This window comes from Diadema setosum, chromosome 17, assembly GCF_964275005.1.
Source record: "Diadema setosum chromosome 17, eeDiaSeto1, whole genome shotgun sequence".
NCBI classification, from domain to species: domain Eukaryota; kingdom Metazoa; phylum Echinodermata; class Echinoidea; order Diadematoida; family Diadematidae; genus Diadema; species Diadema setosum.
The window spans coordinates 28,903,127-28,925,199 of NC_092701.1; the positions used below are offsets into that span (position 1 = coordinate 28,903,127).

The 22,073-nt window shown below is 40.1% G+C and overlaps 1 protein-coding gene across 2 annotated transcripts in view; it reads right to left on the reverse strand.

Annotated features, from left to right (window-relative positions):
* LOC140240977 (uncharacterized) overlaps positions 1 to 22,073 on the reverse strand; it is a 142,902-nt gene that overhangs the window by 77,437 nt on the left and 43,392 nt on the right. For both annotated transcript variants that reach the window (XM_072320752.1, XM_072320751.1), the window contains exons 2-3: positions 14,359 to 14,544; positions 13,502 to 13,709 (exon numbers count right to left, since the gene is read on the reverse strand). In XM_072320752.1, coding sequence (XP_072176853.1) covers positions 13,502 to 13,709; positions 14,359 to 14,544 — 394 coding nt within the window. The remainder of the gene's footprint in view (positions 1 to 13,501; positions 13,710 to 14,358; positions 14,545 to 22,073) is intronic.

The window sequence follows — 22,073 nt, forward strand, 5'->3', positions numbered from 1 at the left end:
TCCTTTCTGCCCTGATCAAATGTAAGAAACTCAGTTTAACGATTTGACAGAAACATTGATGCATAAATGACACAAATAGAGTAATAGATAATGCATCAATACCACTACCAGCACTCTATCGTTTCTCTATCGCCAGGCAGGGGACTCGCGGCCATCTGGGAAGGAATGCAGAGATAAGAATTCCTCCCATCTGACCCTTGACCCCGCAGAGTTCAACTCCGCAGCCTCACATCTGGCAAATGGCTTTTGCGGAGGAAGGAAGAAATTCAAGAAATCTTGCTTACTGTACGACATGCGAGTGACAAATTAGCGCCAGACCCAGGTGGCAAAATCAAGTTTGGTTTAGGTCAGACAGAGACGACCCCACCCCCAAACTCTTACATTATCTGACAAGACCAGCATTTACGTTCGACTTAGGGGGGTGATGGGAGTTAAACTTCGGAGGAGGGATCGCGGTGGGTGTAAGAATCTGGTCTTTTCATACTTCCCAGTACCCCGCCCAACGCCTTCTCACAAATCCCTTATGCACGTGGTAATCGAACATATGGCGGACGTGACTCTCCAGAGAAGGCGACACAAGGTCAGATGGTTGCAAACACCATTTCTATCATTGCTTCTTTTTTGTGTGTTAAGAGGGCGCCTCTCTCCTCACCTTGGTTTCGGAGGGAGAAGGGTGATACTCTGCATCCAAAAACGCATAATCAATTCTACATTCCCTACACGCTTCCTCAAAAGGTAACGCAATACTACAGCTGTACAAGACCGACAACGGTTTATGATCTCTCGGAGCTAACATTTTTTTTTTCAAAGGAAGGAATTCCTAGAAAACGCAATTATTCAGAGAGGCTAGTGATAATGAACACCTGGAGACCAGATGACAAGCATTTCAAAGTTGTGTGCATACCTAAATAAACACTTTGTCCTGAATGAAAAACACAACTTTTTTTAATGGCATATACCAGAGAGTCGAAATAAAACATGTTCAAACTGGGGAAACTCGAGTATGACAAGTGTGCTTAATGAAAACATAAGATATACACTCCCTACATACTAAAAAAATACAAAACGTCAGCTCTGTCATTTAGACAACATTTATGCATAATGAAAGATAACTACATAATGTAGACTAGTCCTAACGGTTGTACTGTTCAATGTTCAATTGTTCAATGTTTACCAATTTCTACGTATTGTAGGCTGTGGTAAATCTAAACCCCTCTCACTTTTCTTTTTACTCGCTTTGCTAGTTTGGGTGCTTTTAAATCGCTAACAATATTTACGTCTAAATAGATTAAATAATGTCAATCCACAGAGGGCACAGAAACCAAAGTAAACCTATTATTTCTGCCATTTATACACATATTTTCAAGCACCAAGATATTCCACATCACAACGCTTCCTCCCCCTTTTTTTTACCATTTAGAAGTCCTTTGTTGGTACTCCGCTCATTGAACTGAACTTGTAGATAATGATGATTTCGCACGAGTCTCGACATTTGGCCTCTATGACATCAATGTCGTAAAGTGTTAACAGTGACAATGCGTGTCGCCGCATTTACATGATTTCCTTCACTTAAATCTGATGAAATTTCGACTGTATCCCGATTTCTGGTCAATATTTGTGAACACATATACGTGTGCTAAATTTCTTGACATTTGACCCTTTCAACGTCACAGAACTTGACTCAACAATATAAAATCACTCTGTCATAGTTTCCGCTCAAAACAATATTCTGTCATACTCTTGAAAGCACCAAACAGTTCATTGTATTTCCTCCAACACTAATGTTTCCAAACATTGCTTGATACAGTAGTTTAACCAGCGTAGTACTATGCTATGTTGTATCACTAAACCATGCCCGATTAAATACGGTCATACTTCAACCCGCTCTATGCCTCCCCCTCCCCTCCCCCACCCCCCCCCCCCAAAAAAAGAATCATTTTACAAGCACACAAGTTAGCCAAATCTAAAGTGATACGATCAATGACGTCGTAGAGACCAGGTGACCACTGCATTTGACCTTATGACCCAAAGGTTATCGTTTGCTACTTTCTTCCCTGAAAAGTGTTCCTGCAAATACGAAGACTATTTTCGAGCAAATCGCACTTGTCAGGACTTATTAACCTTTGACATCCTGATCTTGACCAACGGTAGCTTCAAATATCAAACCACCTAACATTGACTGATTCATGGGCCACGAGTAACGGCAGTCTGAGTTACGGTGACTCTCCCCGAGTCGCGATGACAAGTTACGAGGCTTGGCATACAGGTTAACACGTCTTAACTCCGGCTTCATTTGCAACTGTGATATCATTAGAATATTACGATGAATCCACTGACCTGACGCAGTCAGGTGAGATACAGCGGAAGCCTGATAATTTTCATATTCATAGACAATTTAAACTGTTTAGACTGTTAGACTGTTTAAAGGGCATCGCATGAAAACAACATCCATCTTACTGCCGTGATGTCATAATAACTGAAAATAAGTCCGCTAGTTACAAATACGAATGTTGTGATGAAGCTGCAAAGAATGATTAAGTCGTCATCCAGTGACATCTTACAATGTCTGAAACGTCCTCTTCGACCATTGTTGCCAATTTTTTTCCTGAAACACAAAATCTCCCTTCCCAAAATAAAATATAGTGTTCGTTGCCGTAAATCCAAAGCTGCGACATTGGGACATGGACTCACACGTCCACTTGCATCATCCCGAAGCATCATCTGAACACCAATGAAAAATCCAAACATCTTCCGCAACATCCGGACCGAGGATGAACATCTATCTTTTCACGTATAATCTCTCACAGGAAAGGCAAACGAAATAAACCACAACACAAAAAAGCAACACAATATCAAGAATAACAGGAAAGGCAAGTAATGGTGACCATTTTTTCTTTCAATCGGATGGCTCTTGTCTCTGATGAATGCAGATGACCACGTTTGTGAAAGAATTGTTACCGTATGCTAAACGCCAATGAAGATGACATTTCTAAGCAATTGAAGAATATTGTTTTTCCTCTTCACGGCGGTCGATACCCTTTTGCACAACCCTGGCGAAAAAAGTCCTTGTGGCTTCACTTACAGGCTAGATTTGCTCTTTGTACAAATGTGCGGATGTTTCCCTCAAGAAATCTTCCCACTCCAGAGCACAGGCAGATTGAAAGTAACCGAAAACGGCCCGCAGTCAATTTAAAAATTCTTCATTTGGCAACGGCATTCAGTTGGTGGGCACTCAGTTTGGAGCACACCACTGGCTGGAGGAGAGGGGGTGGGGGATGGGGTGGTATCTATGCAATAACATGTACTGATCTGTGACATGGCATTATAAAACGCGTAGTGTAATGCATACCATTTTGCTTCCTCTCATAATGTCACAACCAAAGCACAATTATGCAGAGTTTAACACGATTGATAGATCTGGCAGAAAAAAAAATAGAGTTCAACGAAATTTCTCCAGTACATTTAAGTGCAATATGGACAAGAAGAAAATTCATGTACCCTCGCCATTAGAATGACAGTTAGCATGGAGGCAGTTCTTATTTTGTTTTGGTGCTCTTTGTTTGTTTGTTTTTACTTAAAGCCCGTGTACAGTAGTCGATTAGACACCTGAATTGTCGCCAAAAGCCACGAACGCGATTGATTTTCTCAACGAGACATTGTAGAGTATTATATAGCATTCTGACATTGATATACATGGATTTTGAGGGTTGAAATTACTGAAATTACCCGATCACCGAAGTGCTTCAAAATCTAGTTTCGCCAGTTTCGCGGTCAGTTTTTTCTTTCGAATAAGTACGATCGGCCGTTACTTCAACAGCACCACCATGCGGTGTGTTTGTGCCATCCACAAACTTTCCTCCCGATTTTCCGCCCGATCGAGAGCGAGTGAGACACGATGGTGCTACAACTGTACGCATAGCTACAGTAATAAAGCAATCGCTGTCTGTTGTGTGACCGCGCGAAGTCGCGCTGAGCCGTAGCACTCAACTGCCTCTGGCCGACCAGACGCTGTCACTAGTGTGTGTACTACGCTGTGCGAATACACGTACAGCGACTGGGCTGTGTACAGCCAAGGAGGTATCTCATACACACCGCCGTGGGCTACACCTCCAACTGTGCAGTTTGTGACACGTACACGTTCATCCACATCGGTGGGATCAGTCAGTCGGCAAGCCCGAAAATATCCAATGAGCAAAATATCCAAGTCCTCGCAGGCGTGACCTCGTGTTGACCCCGCAGGTCATGGTATGGGAGAGCGCGATTGCAGAGTCGTTTTGAAATGCTCATATCTTGGTCACTGAATTACATTTTCACATGATTTTTCTTTATTTGATAGGTAAGGGTTAAAACTTGGATGTAATCTTGTTCATTTTTCCAAGAACGACATGAAAGACTATCAACTTCGTGGCTAATTAATTGCCGATGTTCCGGAAATAATGGGAACAGATATTCTTCTAAAATCCTCCTAAAAGTCTTCTTTTTCATCGCAGGGCACCAACGAAAGTTATACCATGTAAAAGAATAATTATTCAGCTTTAAGATGATACCTAGAGTGTAATGTGATGATTTGTAGATGGGTCAGCAGCCAGCCGAAATCATGGGGATGTCATTCCTTTTTTTCTCGGCACAAAATCGCGAAAATACAGTATTGTCCCACATATAGAAATTGACGTGTGTCCTCGATGCCTTTGTTCGTGTGTTACGAGCGACCCCATGCAGGCAACGTACTACATGTACTCGACATGGTCAGTTATGAGCGTCTAGCTGTGATATACTGTACTTGTGTCTGTCATTAGATATTAGGTACTTATAGTCTACTGCCTCTTGCTGGGCCTCTCTCCCACTCCCTCTCCCTCTCTTTCTTCGATTACATGGAAAGAGTTCCTTATGTCCCCCCCCCCCCCACTAGTTTGCGCAAAATGGATAGATTGCTATTTTTTTTTTTTCTAATACCAGTAATGGACTAAATAAAGGTTATGCTATTTATGGGAAGACTTCCCATAACCTTTATTTAATTTATTATTAGTGAGGGGGAATGGTGGTTTGTTTATTTTGTTTAAATTGGTGGTGTGGGGGGAGGGGGGACATAAGGAACTCTTTCCGATTGCATGTTTTCCCTTTTCTTGTAAATCATAATACAAAATGTACAAGTATGTTTATTTGGTTTGCTTTTGTCCACCCTTCTGATTTCGTTGATGGGAAGTGCTGTCTGATTCTCAGTTTCATTCTGCCATCAATCATTCAGATCACTCTCTCTCAATTCAAAGCATCATAAGCATTCACTCAAATATACTATAACCACTAGTTATACCCTTCACTCCCGTCAAAGTGAACACAGTTACTTTATATCAAAATTCCACGTACAACATTATCCACTTTTTTTTTTTTAATTTGCTCGGTTATAACAAGTGCTGTTCATTATTCCCAAGGTCACTGTTTAGAAGGTTCGTTATTCCGAAGGGTTGTTACTCCGAAACGAGCAAATTCCCTATATAGTACCTTGGTACCTAGAGGTTCATTAATCCGAAAATGTGTAGCGTTATTCTGAAGGTTCGTTATTCCCGAAGATTGGTCAATCTGAAAATGAAATTTGAAACAATGAACCTTCGCAATAACAAATCTCAGGAATAAAGAGCCTTCGGAATAACGAACCTACGGAATAACGAGCCGTTACCTAACATTTTGATATAACAAAAGAAAACTGCTGATCCTAAAGGACTTCACTACAATGGGAGGCCATTGTGCCTATTCTCTCTATTACTTTAGGAGGCCTACCTAACTAGGCAAAGACCTTTCGATACATTATTGAACATGTCATTTTCATCAATTAGTAAAATACCTTCTTTATTCATTAATAACAGAGAAAGGACCACAATCGACAAGTTCTCTGTCCTTTATAAATGTATATACATCTCCACTTATTTATTACATGTAGGTGTTGAAAGAACTACATTGTAGTTTAGTTTCAAGGTACTGTATCCATCACTCTTCATGGCAATGTATCACACACAAGACAAAAATATGTACGTTACCAAAAGCAAGAGCTGCATAAGCAGTCTACAGTTTTATCTACTTTTTAGCATTATAGTCAAGTGCAGTTTAGATTATTTTATTTATTTATTTATTAATTTATTCATCCATTTACTTATATATGTATATATATATATATATATTTTTTTTTTTTTTTTTTTTTTTTTTTTTTTTTTTTTTGGTGGTGGTGGTGGAATTGGTATCAGTCTCAGGCCAAGTCACATGTAAGAGACCTATGAAAGGTACAACTGTCAGCGGTCTTTTGAGTAGGAACATGAGTAGGAACAGTCTGTCTTGACTGTGATGTACAGTGAACATTTCAAAAATAATTCTTCTGGTGAAGCTCAGTAAAAAGACAAAAGCAAACGCATGTACATGTACCAGGTACATGTAGTTTGAACAATTGCAGAGCTACATTGTATCAAGCAGATCCGTATAAATAATTTGCAGGCAAGTTTTCAAACTGGCAATAAACAAACTATACTGGTACATGTTGTACAAACATGGAAGAGTTGTGAATATTGCTTGAATGTTTTGTAAGTGAATAAATACTAGTAAAGCTAGAATAACACAAATGTTTTTGAGGCAATTGTACTCTGTAAATTACATGCCATCTACACTTTTGGCAAGGTTTCACTCAAATGATACAGAGATAACTTCATTAATAGTCCAAACTGCATGAACGTTTGAGGGTGTACAAATGTCCTTGAGTACTCTGGAGGCAGGTACACAAACATGTATCTACTAGTATTCACATCACCAAGGCTTCACACACATGAATAGAGGGTCACATAAACTCACAGCTGCAAAAGCAATTTGAAGGTGTACATGTATACATAATCATAAAGTGTACTTATTGGAAACAAAATGAAACATGTACAAACTAGAAATGTCGCTATGGCGACTGGTTTGCCTCCACCATAATGCATGGTTCTCCAAATAGGTCTTTACCACAATGTCTTGACAATGTGTGATGACAGTTTCACATAACTACTGGCAAAAATATTAAGAATGACAGGTTAGTCACAAATGCAATGAATGTTCACTTTACTTGAACTAGGTTTATTTGGTTGAATGGCTATCAAGTCTAATAAGAGTGCAGGTATTTGGAGATTTGTACCCAACTTTTGACCCTTTCATAAGTTTAAAGAAGAAATGAAATTTAGCGCTTTCACTTGACCTTTAACCGTTTGGCCTTTGACATTTTGACAAGAAACTTCCAAGAGAATACGTATTGGGTAATACTTGTGTATGCATACACTAAGTTTCAAGAAAAAATCCTGCAGGCATTGCATATGTAGATAAGAGGGAAACAATGACAATTTAATGAGTTGCAGAGACTCCAACTCTCCCGTTTTCGACGGGAGATCTCCTGCCGAAAAACCCACTTTTGCAAAATCTCCCGTTCTCCCGCTTGAGAGCTAATTCCTCCCGCCCTGGCTCTGTGTCTCCCATTGGAAATGATTTCTTACTTATTGCTACCGTATGTTGAAAAAACAAGCCTTGGATAGCACCAGAGAGCATCTAGAACCCTAGGAACTTCGCACTGATGAACTTGGAGTCTCCCGTTTGCTAGGGGTTTCGGGCGGGAGAATCTCCAGATCAGAAGGTGCTTGGGGTTGGGGTCTCTGGGGTTGACCTTAACCTTTGACTCATGACCCCTTAATTCCCTACATGATCACTGTCATTCATTACATAAGTTCCATGAAGATACCTTGAAACATTTATGGAGAATTAAGTAACATTTTCACTTGACCCTTGACCTTCGACCTCGTGACTCAAAACCTCCCTGGGGAATCTTCATTTGGTAGTTATGTACAGTATACACCAAGTTTCAAGAAAATACCTCCAGGCATTGCAGAGGGGGAAATAGTGAAATGTTCAGCATTTGACCTTGACCTTTTGACCTTTGACCTTGAGTATGTGCACTCAAAAGTTGATAGGCACAACTTCACCCACTCATACATATACATGTAAAGTTTCATTTGATACCTGTAACGGTTTTTTAGATACAATGTCCACAAAATTGATTACAGACGGAAGGATGGACGGACAAAAGGACGGACAGACGGACAACCCGAAAACATAATGCCTCCGACGACACTTTGTGGCGGAGGCATAAAAATATAAACTTGATCAACAGTCCAAACAGCAGAGAATGTTTTGAAGGTGTAGATGTACATGCCCTTAATTACAATTGTACATGTACTTTGAAGGCAAGTATCTATTGGTCACACTGCCAATGTTTCAAACTCATAAACTGGCAGCTGCATCAACTTTTAAACAATTCAAAACTGTACGTACATGTACATAATATGAAGTATGCTTATTGGAAACAAAACAGATATAACATTTTGAATACACTTCAAAACATCAATATTACTAGAAATCAAAGCAGACAGATCAGAACTGGCCCTTATAACATCTTGCAAAACATCTATGTGAAGAAATCTTTCATCCCCAACTTTAGCATTGGCTGTACAGTGTATACACATGTACCGTACAATCTTATCTGAAATGTCCAAAGGCAAACTAATCATCCCAACATCTCGTGTCAACTGGATACATATGTATCAGTACATCAGGGCTGCCAACTCTGGAAACTAGTTGAGAGTGAGACTCCCATAGGTCAATGCTAGAATTTAGGAGTCAAAATGTGTGAGATCAATAGAAATGCATGCAAATGAAATAAAGTTTTAGGGTGAGAAAGGACCAAAATATGCGAGTCTCAGGCTCAATGCATGAGAGTTGGCAGCCCTGCAGTACATGTGTACAAGCAGCATCATACACATTTAAAATATCTGTGTGTCACTCTCTTCATGGTTATAAATGAATGAGTGAATGATATTCAACCCCCTTACCAGTAACAATTCACTCGACCACTCTGGTGTGGAGTATTGGCCAACATGACCCCCCCCCCCCCCCAGGTGGTATAAAAATCTGCTCATCTTACCTTTCACAGGGTCCACAATTATTCTTGATAGGTATCTGATAAGAGCATGCTCAGTCATGTGAACATGTACAAATTTCGGCCGATTTGGTGGAAGTGCATGTTGTATCATCATCTATCTAACTGCTGTGTCAGAATCTTCATCTTCCTTATCCCTTCTTGACCATTCAATTCTTTTTGATGACATACCTTGTGTACCTACCTGATCAAACAGAATTCTTAAATCTTTGAAACCTTTTCTGAAATATCACAACCAAAATGTCAACAACAAAACATGTATACTCACTAAACCTCTTATAGTGCGTCAGTGGTGATGTACAAATTAAATTCATACCTTCAGCGGCAATTAAGACATGCCCCCTGTTGAGTAATGGCTGGACATCCAGATACTACTTCATACAAAGTACTTGGTTCCCTAACATTTATCAAGAATATCATGAAGGATAATATCTAATTTAATGAGGGCAGGCAACATTTGAAGTTTCATCCCTCATACTTTTGCCATCTGTACAGACTCCAAAGGAATTTACATGCACTGATTTAACATATTATAGATTATTGCATACATTTGTACATGTAGTTCCATACATTGATTATCTGTATTCATCGAACTTCACATTTACTACAACACCCTTGCTTTTCAAAGGATAAATGTACCTTCGTCTTTACTAAAAATGTTACCGTAAAGATGAATGAAGAATAAAGTTGATATAGAATAATATGTTATATCAACTTCATTCTTCTATTGTGTCATACATGTATCACATTAGCACCTTTCTGAGTTAGGTTATCATGATGACATACTGCTCTAGGTTTTTCAATGAACTGAAAAAGTCTACTAATCAGTTGTTCTCTTGCAACAGCAGTGCTCTCCTTGATAAAATCTGTCAGAGATTGAATGGTGCATCCAGGAAAACAAAACAGAACTGTGCAAACGATAGCTTGTACAGTGTAGATCTCCTCGTTTATGTCATGCAGATTATCCTGGAGGCCACGGAGAAGAGAATCACCAGAAATATGCACGTTCCACCGATGTGATGTCAGGTACTGGGGATACCTACGTGTACAATGTGACACAAGAGAAAGAGATTAGAGAAAGGATTAGAAAATGCATAACAATTTTCCCAGCCATTACTCCAAATTAATAATGGATGATATTCTAAACCATTATTCACATAACATGTCTGAAAACATTATTATGATGGAGTAAACCCCAATTCAAGCAAAGAGAAACTACAGAAATGCACTGTACGTACATGTGCACATACATGTATACACACATTGAGAGAAAAAATAATGTAAGAATCAGTAATAATTCATAACTCACACACCTTGTAAGTAAAACCTTTCTGAGAATAATTCAGACTACATCCTCGTAAAATTTATTGGTAGATGTGGAAGACTCTGCATCTCCACTACACTGTATTTACAGATAATACAGCTGTACACTTGTACAGTAAGTTGGATACCAACTTGAACAATTCAAAAAGCCTGGTACTCTGTTCGTCTTAAACTTGCAGCAGGGTCAACTCTTGATGATTTCCTGAAAATTATGTTTATATCAAATACCAGAATCTCTTTAGACTCTTGTCAATAATGTCTCTCAAGTAGGCACAATAATATTGAATCTATTCTAGGGTTAAGGGTAGGAGTAGGACAGGTTCTCGTTTGAAACCCAATCATAGGTCACTGCAATATCCACAGCCAACACCTTCAAGAAGTTCACTCAGCAAAGCATCTGGGGTCCATCTTGACAAAAAGCCGAATTTCAACACACATATATGGAATATTGATGCCACCGTCAAGAAGGCAAACTCTATTTGTGCCTTCTTCCGTCGTATCTTTCTTCAGACACTGCAATCAGAAGATAAAGCAGGCCACCTATTTCACCTACATTCGTTCAGTTGTGGAGTATGCCGCAACAGCATGGGACCCACACACCAGGAAAAATGTGAACAAGATCGAGATGGTTCAGCGACGAAGTGCATGTTACGTGACTGGCAACTTCAAATGTCACAGCAGTGTCACCGCCATGTTGGACAGGTTACACAATGGCCATCACTTGCTAGCAGGCATCTACAAAGCCATCTTGTAATGCTGTATCGCATAAGTTATGATCTGGTGAACAATGACTTGCAGCAATACCTACAAAAGTCAACATCTTCCACAAGAGGGCATGATTCCCGCTTCAGGACAACATTATGCACCAATCTGGTGTATATACATGTATAGCTCATCCTTCTTCCCCAGAACTGCCAGAGACTGCACGGAACCACCTACCAGCAGACCCAGCTGACTCATCCTCCCTCGAGGCATTCAAGTCCTTCTTGAGGGAGATGTCACTGCAGCTCATGATATGTGTGAAATTATGGATTTTTACTTGCACTCCATACGTATACTGTAAAAGTGGAAATTTTCGCGGTGTTGAAATTTTCGCACAACCAGAAACTAGCGCGAAAATAAAACCACGCGAATATTTTTGCTTGCCAAATGTTCCTGTGTGGGGTGTCTTGATTCCGCGGAATTAAGAACACACAAAACTCTTTTCACCCGGCAAAGCGCGAAAAATTAGTCGCGCGAAAATATCCATTTTTACAGTAATATGTTTTGCAAATATACTAGGCCTACTTGTGGAATTTGACTGGCACTGGCCCTGGTAGACCACACATACGGCTGCACACTCTCACACACTACAACAGTGCGTAATCTTCAAGTTCAAGCAGGAAGCTGCACTTAACAGAAGAAACAGAAGAAGAAGAAGAAGAAGAAGAAGAAGAAAGAGTAGCCTATACAATTGGGCTACTCTTTCAAACGAGAACCTGTCCTACTCCTGCGAGAACCTGTTCCAGAACCTATGTTACTCCTACAGCCACAGGCTGGAATCCTACCCTACCAACTTACTAACTAAACACAGCCCAGTCGCTGTACATAGGTACGTCGCGACGTACCATGTACAGTGACTGGGCTGTGTATAGTTACCACCCTACAAGGTTGTAGTGTATAAGGCCTACCGTGTACTAACACACGTTAGAACATAATTTTCAGGAAATAATTAAGAGATGAAGATAAAGACCGTTTATTATACTAGGCCTATAATCTATAGACAGCATCATCCGATCACTCTTTCTTGAGCTAAAATCCATAGTCCAATATAATAATCCAATATTTGTACACTGTACAATTGTTGTAAATTAGCTCAATAGCTGTAACGTTATGTGCAAACACAACTGCCATCGCCACATACACAACACACGATCACGCGATCACGGAGTTTCACTTGACCGAATGAACGACGCTAATTTCAATGTATGGGACTGACCCCGCGCCTCTGCAGAGATCGTTAACAATGCGTCAACGGTGCATCTGCGGTCCGAAAAAGTCCCCTTCCGCACTAGATGCGATCACGTGACCTTCCGGGGGACTAGAATACATTATTTGGCCTCTAAAAGTACAATCTTCAGGCCTAATTTTTAATAAATTATGCTTTAAATTGTCTTTATTTACGTCCTAACTTAGATAAAATAGCGACCGGCGTCTGGTTCGCATAATCCAACTCTGTGGGCTACTGAGTATGTATGAAATCCCTGTAACCGAACTGCGGCCAGCAGCCCCATAATGGAAGCATAGCGTAAAGGGTGTGCGGCAAAGAGATTTTTCTCCTCCCCACCACTGGGGAAAATCTCTTTGGTGTACCGTGTGCGGCCAGCAGCCCCATGTTTAAATGTACGCATACTCAAGTACGCTATGCGTGTAGCAGTTTGTTTCCCTAACCTAATCATGCTAACAGAACACAACAGTAACAGTAAACACAACGGTTGAGTGAAACGCTAAACGAATAAACTAACGCAGTATAAACGGTAGGCCCTATGTTTACAATTACAACCCTCTAGTAGTCCAGATGGATGTATTCTAGACATAGAACAAACTGGTAACTCGTAACTTGTTGGTAACTTGTTGGAAATGCGGGTCGCATTTACTTACACAGTCAGCAGCAGCCCTGCGAAGTCCCCGCCATTCGAGACGGCACTTGCCTGGCGAACCTCCATCGACGACGTATTAGTGTGTAGTAGTGTGCTATGCTGTATACAATGACTCAATGTACAGTGTACATGTACGTATACTTCTGTACTTCTGCAATACGATGGAGTACGATCGCAGCGCGATGTAAACTTGTAACCGTTTCATTACCATCACCGTTGAGGGAGCTAAACAACTTTTTTTTCAAACCAAATTCGAATAAATTCGGATAAAGTTGGGGCATGTCGTCTTTTTTCCGTTCGTTCGTTTATTCATATTTTGGCCATTTCTGACCCAATTTTCTTCAAACAAACGGCACCTGTGCTTTAGATTCATAATTTCACATCAATATGCATAGCTATTTTGCTTCCAGCTGACGAAGTAGTTAAAATCCCAAACGCCACCTCCCCCACTTCTGTACACGCCCTTTAAATATGCTTATTTTTGGTAGGAAGTGTAATATAGTATCACATTTAGATCCCCATGAGGAATATCTTGACTCACCCGCCATCCGAGAGAATACTCATGTTGAATCTTGGCCTGAGGAATTCGCTAGCTCCCATGATCCCGAAGCGAGGGTTTCCGCCAACGGACACCGTTAACTGCTCGTTGCCCCGTGAGTCGTAGATACCGAATAAGGGTTTGGTTGGACGTCGACCGCCCGTGGGCAGTTTTAATGTCAGTAGGATTGTAAAGTCCCTCGGGAAGTAACCTAGACAGCGACAAAATTAAGAATCACCCATGAGAAAGCATTATTAAACAAAGCTTCATATCAAAATAGTTAACTATAATTTCCATTCATTAAAAAGTTATTTTAATGTCTAAAATAATTGAATTGAATTGAATTGAATTGAACTGCATTGTATCGAACTGAATACATCATTATGCATAACACCCCATACAGTATCGATCGATAAATTCACCGTAATACTTTTTTCTTCGAATTTATAGAGACGTTTGTTGGAAGTAACATATTAGTAAAGAGCCACTGAATATTAATTATTGAGCACTAATCTGGCAGCGTACCAGAAAATCATGTTTTTGGTCACTTCGTCGAGTTATAGCACCCACAGGCCACGAGAGAAAGAGAAGACAAGTATCATGTGATTCCCGCAAAGATGAAGTAAACTCGGTAATGAGATGGAGTACTTCTTTGGCTAAATAATGTAGCATTCAGTAAAAGTCTATAAAAGATCTTTATTGGAAATGGAATGCTTATTGGTGCCTTATGAACTTGATTAACACATAAATCATCTTCCCGGACTGAAAGGAAGCTCTCTTTTCTTCTGCATTTCAAGAAAATTTCATAGTTTGAATGAAACGTTAGCAATCATATAACTGATCCATCCTGTAATACTTACCTCCAAAAATTTCGCTGGCTTGCCTTGTTTCGGACATTCTCCTTATACTATACGCTCTGTCTACTGGGCCCGCGGGCGGTGAACTAGGTCTGGAGGTACATCTCCCTTCTACGTCTAGGACTCCTCGTGGTTTCCCATTTCCAACGTCATCTTCAAAATTTAGCACCTTTAGTAGATCCACGGTACCTTGTGGGAAGAAATGGTGGAAAGATCACATAAAATCAGGTTCTTAGTCAACATAAAACCAGGGACCTCCCTGATAAAACCCTATAAAGGGAGCAAATGTAGACAGAATATAATGCTATTTCATCGATATCGTCACGTTGTAATAAAGACAAATGTCGCAAAGAGATCAAAGATTTGCTTGTTGCAGTCTCAAGCATGAGGAAAGCTTGTAATGCATTTTTTTAATGTCGACACTCGAAATATGGTTCTCATTCAAAGCAATCAAATCTCAGTTACGATCTCAGTAGTAAACGAGGAAGAAAACATAAGACTTCAGTCCGAAATTCATTTGTATATTCAGAAGTGCCAATATTCTCACAATATAATTAGTGAGATGTTCTTAAGTTAAAGTTCTTCGATATCTGTGATTTTTAGTTTAGGTCTTTGAAGGGTGTATTTTCTTTCGACTTTTTGTCTGAGGCCTAGAACTCAAGGGAAGTGTATGCAACGTACATAGTGGCTAAAACTTGAGTTTAGAATGGATGTATACACAATGTGATTCTATATTAAACGTACATCGTAATTCATCACTTTGCTATCCATGTAAGGACTGTCGATATCATTCGAGTCGAGAAATAATCACGAGAGCTGTCATGGCTCGTGGATCTTAAACATGAAGAAATGAGAACCAATGATTTGTTGCTCTTTCGAGGTCCTCTTGGATTCGATTAACCAATGAATAGGCCTACGGTACATTCACAGCATCGTACGCCTATATGATAATAGACAAGAATGTAGCTTCCATCATTATTCCGGTATTAAAAAAGAAAGAAAAAAGAAGAAGAAATGTACGTTCAAATCTCTCTACTCAACCGTGGAATAGCAAGTCATTATTCATGTGACGTAATTATGTGAATACTTCACAGAATACAGCATTGACTATTTCTCTTCTGCCTCGATGAATTCGATTATCAACTTGATACTGGCGTCGGTTTCCCCCTATCTCTCTCCCCTCCTTTTACCAATCGGTAACGCTTGACTAAAAACGCAATATCCTCACTTTTAAAGTAACGCATCAAATACAGTGCAAGTTGAGTGCATTATCTACTAGTGACCTTGAACAATGAAGATACCGGCATTGAAAAACTCGACATGCATGAGATTTGAAAGAAAAGAAAAAAAAAAAAAGGTGATGGTTTGATGCTGCTATCCAGGGGTGGTGACTTGACCTACTAATCCAGACTCGGGAAATAACACGGTAATGGTTTGGATAGAATTCATGAAGGAGATCGTCTGCAGATTTTACAATGCGAGTCACAATCATTCCGCGAATTTCCCATCGGAAGCAGTCGGAGGAACTACCAAGGTAACTGGTGAACCAAACGCCGGAAGAAAAGGGTCTTCTTGATGTTATTTTGGGCTTTGTTGTGCCTGTGCGGGTTTTTTTTTTTTCCCCTTTCTTTCTGGGGGGGGGGGGGGGGCTCGATTTTGGAGCCGTTTTCTTTTTCTCTGCGTTGACGATACATTTTGCACAACAATGACATGTTAAACTGGATTAGTCATATTCTCTGTTTTTACGAGGGATTTTTTTAACGGCTTTAGAATCGAAGATTTCTGGATCGTAAATCCACTGAACGGAATTGATCGTGGTTGAAGGCACACAGGATTTTGCTGTGTTATGATAGAAAAATATGGGATGCCATGATTAATTTTGTCAATTCTCGCGATAAATGAGACACGGAGTGTGCCGGTATGTCTCTAAAAAATATCGTGTGGTTTGACAGCGCTCATCTTTCTCTCTCTCTCTTTCTTCCCTTCCTCGTCCTGCTTTGGTAGCCGTAAGTGCAGGGTAAGCATAACGGATGCAGTAATTTGCAGCGTATGTCTGTATGTCAGACGACTCCCTGAGGGTTCGCTATGGCTGTGTTGTCCTTTTTACCCCGCTCTCGTTCACTGGCGCTGGTTCCACCGCGCGCGGCATCTGCGAGCAATTTCTTACACCAGTTACGACTGTCTGCTCCAACGTGTGCTTTTCAGGAAACGTGACTTTGTGAAATATTAACACTCAAGTGCCATGGTTCCATTTCGATTACAACCGGTAACATCTTCATACGAAATGTCAATCGTGTTTATGTGTGTGGTCTTTAAAGGGTCAAGAAACACCAAGCCCGATGATCGCCCTCAATCTACTTCGTGTCATCAAAGGAAATTCCTGGACATTGTCAAACTATCTATAGGGCCTAGTTAATCAATAAACATTTTCAACTTCTTTTGGTATTTGTTCGTTTCCTTTGTTTTGTTTTGTGGTGGTCTTGTTGTTGTTTTCTTCTCTCTCTCTCTCTCTTTCTCTCTTTCCCCATTTTTTTTCTTTTTATTTGGGGGGGGGGGGGAAGTAAGTGATCATTTGTGAATCACATCACGGTTAAAAGGACAGGGCCGTTCAACCAGCACTTAGTCATTGTGAGATCACGGTAACTCATATTTTCTTTGTGAGAGTAGTGTAGGCTTATATAGATCAAAATCTTCATTGTTGTGGTTATCCTTTCAAGATTGTGCATCTTTCGATGCCATGAAGGCAAACGTGAGCAAACTTTCGAATCAGGTTGCCGGGTAGCCTTTTGTCAAGGCCCTCTCGCTATATGAAGGCTATAGCGGGCGAGCGAAGAGAGCTCAGCCGAGCGTGACAGCGCGCTGTCCTAGTTGATGCCGCTTCGTTCGCCCCCCATTCGCTCACCACCAAAGGGCCTTGGCAAAAAGCTAGTTGCCAGGTGGCCAGACTGTCAGTGTGTATACAACAACAAAAAAAAAAATTATTAAAAGCCCCAAAGCATATAATACACATGCATAGAAGTGTGTAAATAGGCATACATGTGACATATACACGTTAACTTTACATCAAAACTGATTAATCTGAATAATTTTTAAAACAGTCAAACTCAGGAGATTGCAAAATGCAGAGAGAAATCAAGGAGATAACTGCATGTTCTATGTATCTCAACAAGGAACTACTTCTCGAAGTCAGAGAGATTTTCGTATAATCGATTCTCTTTCCAGACAGTGCATGAAGTTGTGATGGCGCGGGTCTTGCAGTATCGGTGAGATTTGCTTAGCAGCTCTGATCTCTTGGTTTGGTTGGTTCTCAGTTGGAAGTCAGGCAGTGTGCATATTTTTTTGAGAAGTTTGTCGAAACCTCGCCACTGAATCCTGTCTGTCTCCCACACATCCCATAAATAAAAAACTGTCTACCCGCTCACAGGTTTCGCATCTGACATTGAAACTTTGAGCATAAATACCTCTCATCACAATTTTGAAAAAGCCCCAACCAGAAAACAACCCGGAAAAAAAAAAATCATTTTAACTCACATAAGCTTTGATATGGGTCCATGGTCATTGAGTTCGCAGCAGCGGTTTTACCACTGTTCAACCTTGTGCGAAGATTCCACTTTGGGAAAGCTCTCATCGTCAACATTGTCTATACTCATCACCAAAACTTTTGTATTTTAATTAACTGCTCTAATATAACAAAGACAAAGAAATGTAAAAACGTAAAAATTTCAGCGCAGATCGGAAATTACTTATATCACGTGAGAAGGGCCTATCTAAAAACTTTGTGAATGATTATTATCAGGTTAATCAGTTCAAAACCTACAGTGTGTATTTATATTATTATCGCAGAAGATCTCCCTGGCATGGTCTCCTCTTACAATAAAGCCTATATAAGAATTTGGACATTGCAGACAGCAATTCATTCTTGAATCAGCAAGGCAGAGACACTTTGTGTATCAAGAAGGCGACAACCACATAGATATTACGAGATACCTACCACGATGTGCATTAAATACAACATGATGATACATGCAACATGAATGTGATCACATAACTTTCAAATGCCGGTCCTATTTCACTATGTCAATGTAAATGATATAGGACCTACATACAGCAGTTTTCATTTCACTCCATTCAGAAAATATTAATAATCCCGGGTCAGTTCTCCTATAAATATGTAATTAAGACAAATAAATATTCCACACTTTATACTCTTCCTCTTAAATAATCAGAGTTTGGTGGAGTCGAAGCTGTGATATCACAGCACAGGTAAAATGCAATTCCTACAACATGTAGGTCAAGCGTGCACACAGTCTGAGAAGCGAAGACTAAGTATCTGTCTGTGTTTACGTGTGACGTCAGAGCGGGGCAGGAAGAGGTTTTTTGGTTTTTTTTTGTGGGTCGTGGGTGTGTGTTGTGTCTGACGAGTGATCTCTTCTCCGCAAGATACACAAGGGGTAAGCCAGCTGCTTCATCGGGACTCAGTAAGTTCCTTTGTATAAACCTTTAATAGAGTCAACGAAATTCTTTAAAACCATTCAGCCAAAATGTAACACAGCCCACGAGCCTAGCCTATATTCTCTTTCCCTACACCCCTGCCCCTAACCCTGAATTGGCACACTTCAAGGCACGTTCATCAAAAAGAGGAGACACAGAACAGATAACTTGGCACAACACGTAGAACGAAGTACGACAGAGGTAGGACACAACGGAACGGTGTTTCTTGGCAAAAGGGATACAGTGACAACAGGCGTGTCTATTGTCTAACGGAAATCGCTGTGATCCCTGCATGCCCAAAATATTGAGAAAGATAAACAATAACGCAAAATTCGTGGATGAAAGAAATATGCAGACATCAACATTCTCCTCTCTCTCTCTCTCTCTATCTATCTGTCTATTTATCTGTCTATCTGTATTTTTACATCTGCACTTTTCAGGTTGACGGAAGAATGAAACATAGCCGGAGTCATTGAGAAAGCTAAAAATAATAATTAAAAAAAAAAAAGGTTGTGCAGTAACTTTGACATCTACAGGCCTAATTGGAGATTACAAGTCATTACCAGCCAGCATCAACGGATGAATAAGCTTGCCTATTTACAAAAAGTTGAGTTAATTACAGGCCTAAATATAGGTATTAGCAGTGTCATAAGTTAGAGTTAAAAGTACCATAAGGGGCATTCCACTCACGTATCCAGTCATGAGATCACTGCGACAGAATGATCATAATTCAAAAAAATTACAACTAACGAGGGTCAACTTTTGAATCCCAAATGTATATCATTTGTTCTTGACCCAGGTCAGTAAGGAAATTATAAATACGCCACAACCCTGCGTAGAAATTTAACTAGCTTCATATAAAAACCTAAGAAAAACTGCTAGTTAGCTGTTGAGAGACAAATACACTTCGTTATTATGCAGTTCACTTAAATTCATTCTACGAGAGTAACTTCGATGGCGTTACCGGATTACCCCCCCCCCCCCTTTCCCCAAAGTTGTGTGAAAGAGGCGCCTTCTCCCATTAGGAAGAGCGCACGTTTCCCGCTCATTAGCTGCTTCATCACCTCAGGAAATATTTGACAGGTCAGTTCCTTGAGCCCCTAGTTATTACGTGGGGATCGATTCATCCTCTGCTGCATCGAAATGTTGAGCTATCAGCCATAAATCCAGCAGTCAACATCTACATAAACTCTATCAAGGACAACGTGTCACTATATCTCAAGTGTGTTATACAAGACAATACGATTTTGCCAGGACATAGTATATGCAAACAAACAAATACACAAACTCCAGACTTGCAGAAACATTTTGTCGATGAGTATAATTATGCACACACACCCATCAACCCATCAGTATGCTTGCTCCTTCCATTTGATTCTTTGCCATGACGCACATTTATTCTTTTTACTGCTAAGTTTGGGAATTGAATTGATTGATTGAAAGAAGGCGTGTCTTTGCATCATTTTTAACAGTAGAACACCTCTAATTCCACCACAATACATGACCACGGAGTCGTTATAATGGTATCCGAAAGGCTTAACATAATACCACTACCACTAGTACTACGGCTAATACTCCCTCTTCTTCTATTACTCATAATAATCATCATTACAATGACAGCAACAATAACAATAGTTTGATATTTAAACTACCACATAGAATAATTTTAAGACCATGCACTTGGAAGTACTACAGGTGGCTCGTCTGGTATAGTTCGACTTATGATTGTGAAAGGATAAAGCTATTATTAGTCTGTGATGATTCATGGTCGTCTAATATTCAGCTTTTACACGTGAAGCAGTGGTCTTGACTTTGGTTCAGTGACATTTCTTTTAACACAAATATGTCAGTCTTTCCACTTTTTTACAGAAAATTTTCAAAAAAAAAAAAAAAAAACATAAACCGGAATGAAGAGCATTAAGTTTGGATGACGGCCAACATGTCGTGTCTGGCGTTTCTGCTTTTTGAGTGCAGCTAAAAATATACACAGGTCGACGGTACCAGTGTTGCCTCTCAAAATAGGAAGAGCCCCGAGTCGGGTTTTTGTGGAGGCGACTTCGAGATGTTATTGATAGGAAGAGTAGAAAGTGAGACTTTAGTGTACCCCACAGGCTAATAACGAATCCAGCGGTGAGTCGACCTCTCTCGTGTCGAAGTTTACTCAGATAGCTCTCCTTATACCCTCCTCCTTTTTTTTTTCTCATAGTCCTCATCCCCCTCCAAGCCCCCCCCCCATCATGTTTTTCCTTCCTATTCTCCCATTCTCGCCGATCATCAAATGATGCCATGATAGAATGTCATGAATATGATGACATTGATGACATATAGTCAGCTCACTCTGACGCCTCCGTTTGTTCATAAAACACGTAAACAAATAAAAAAGGATCTTTCAAAATATTATTACATTATTTGTCTAGTTGATAAAAGTTGCGATCACGCATGCATTGTTGACTATAAGCGTAATGTTCTCGATACCCCTCTGCTATTGTGATATTCTTTGCCACAAATGAACAATTATTTCTGAAAGAGTAGGTAAGGACTCGGTAGCCCAAACATGCCTTCCCACCACTGAAATAATCTACTGGCAAGAGCAATACTACCTTCTCAGTAGTAGCTATACATTGGCAGAAAGAAAGTGTTACTTATAGAAAACAGATCGAACGTAGACAGTATCACAACAGGAGGAATTAGACAACGTAACCCACTCTAAACACACATTATTTAGACGCAGACGCACTAATCCCGCAACAAGCCCTACGGTTTAAATCCGCGACCAAGACTACTGCCTAAAAGGCAAGTTCTCATCAGTAATATATCGTTTCCCCCTTTCCCTCTCTATGAGTTTCACACAGCATCTACGAAGTGAATATTCAACAAGCCAGTGTTGGTAATCATACATGGCATCTCAACACTGTCACCTAAACTCCTCATATTTATAGTTTGGTGTATACGCACGAACCTGGTCAAACGCAGTATGACTCAGAGAAAACCACATATCCGTTTTGATTTTGCTCCAATTTCCCTTCTAATTTTTTGTTTGTGGACAGCACTTTGTGCCATACAGTCTAAATATAATGTGTCAAAAGCGTTACAGGTCTGCCTCATATCACAACTGCCTGATCTGAATATGACATATTAACAATTTAAAGGAATCTACCTTGTACAAGAGTCCATGTCACCCTAGGAGCGAAGACGTCTATGTATACAGAGGGGGACAATTTATTTTT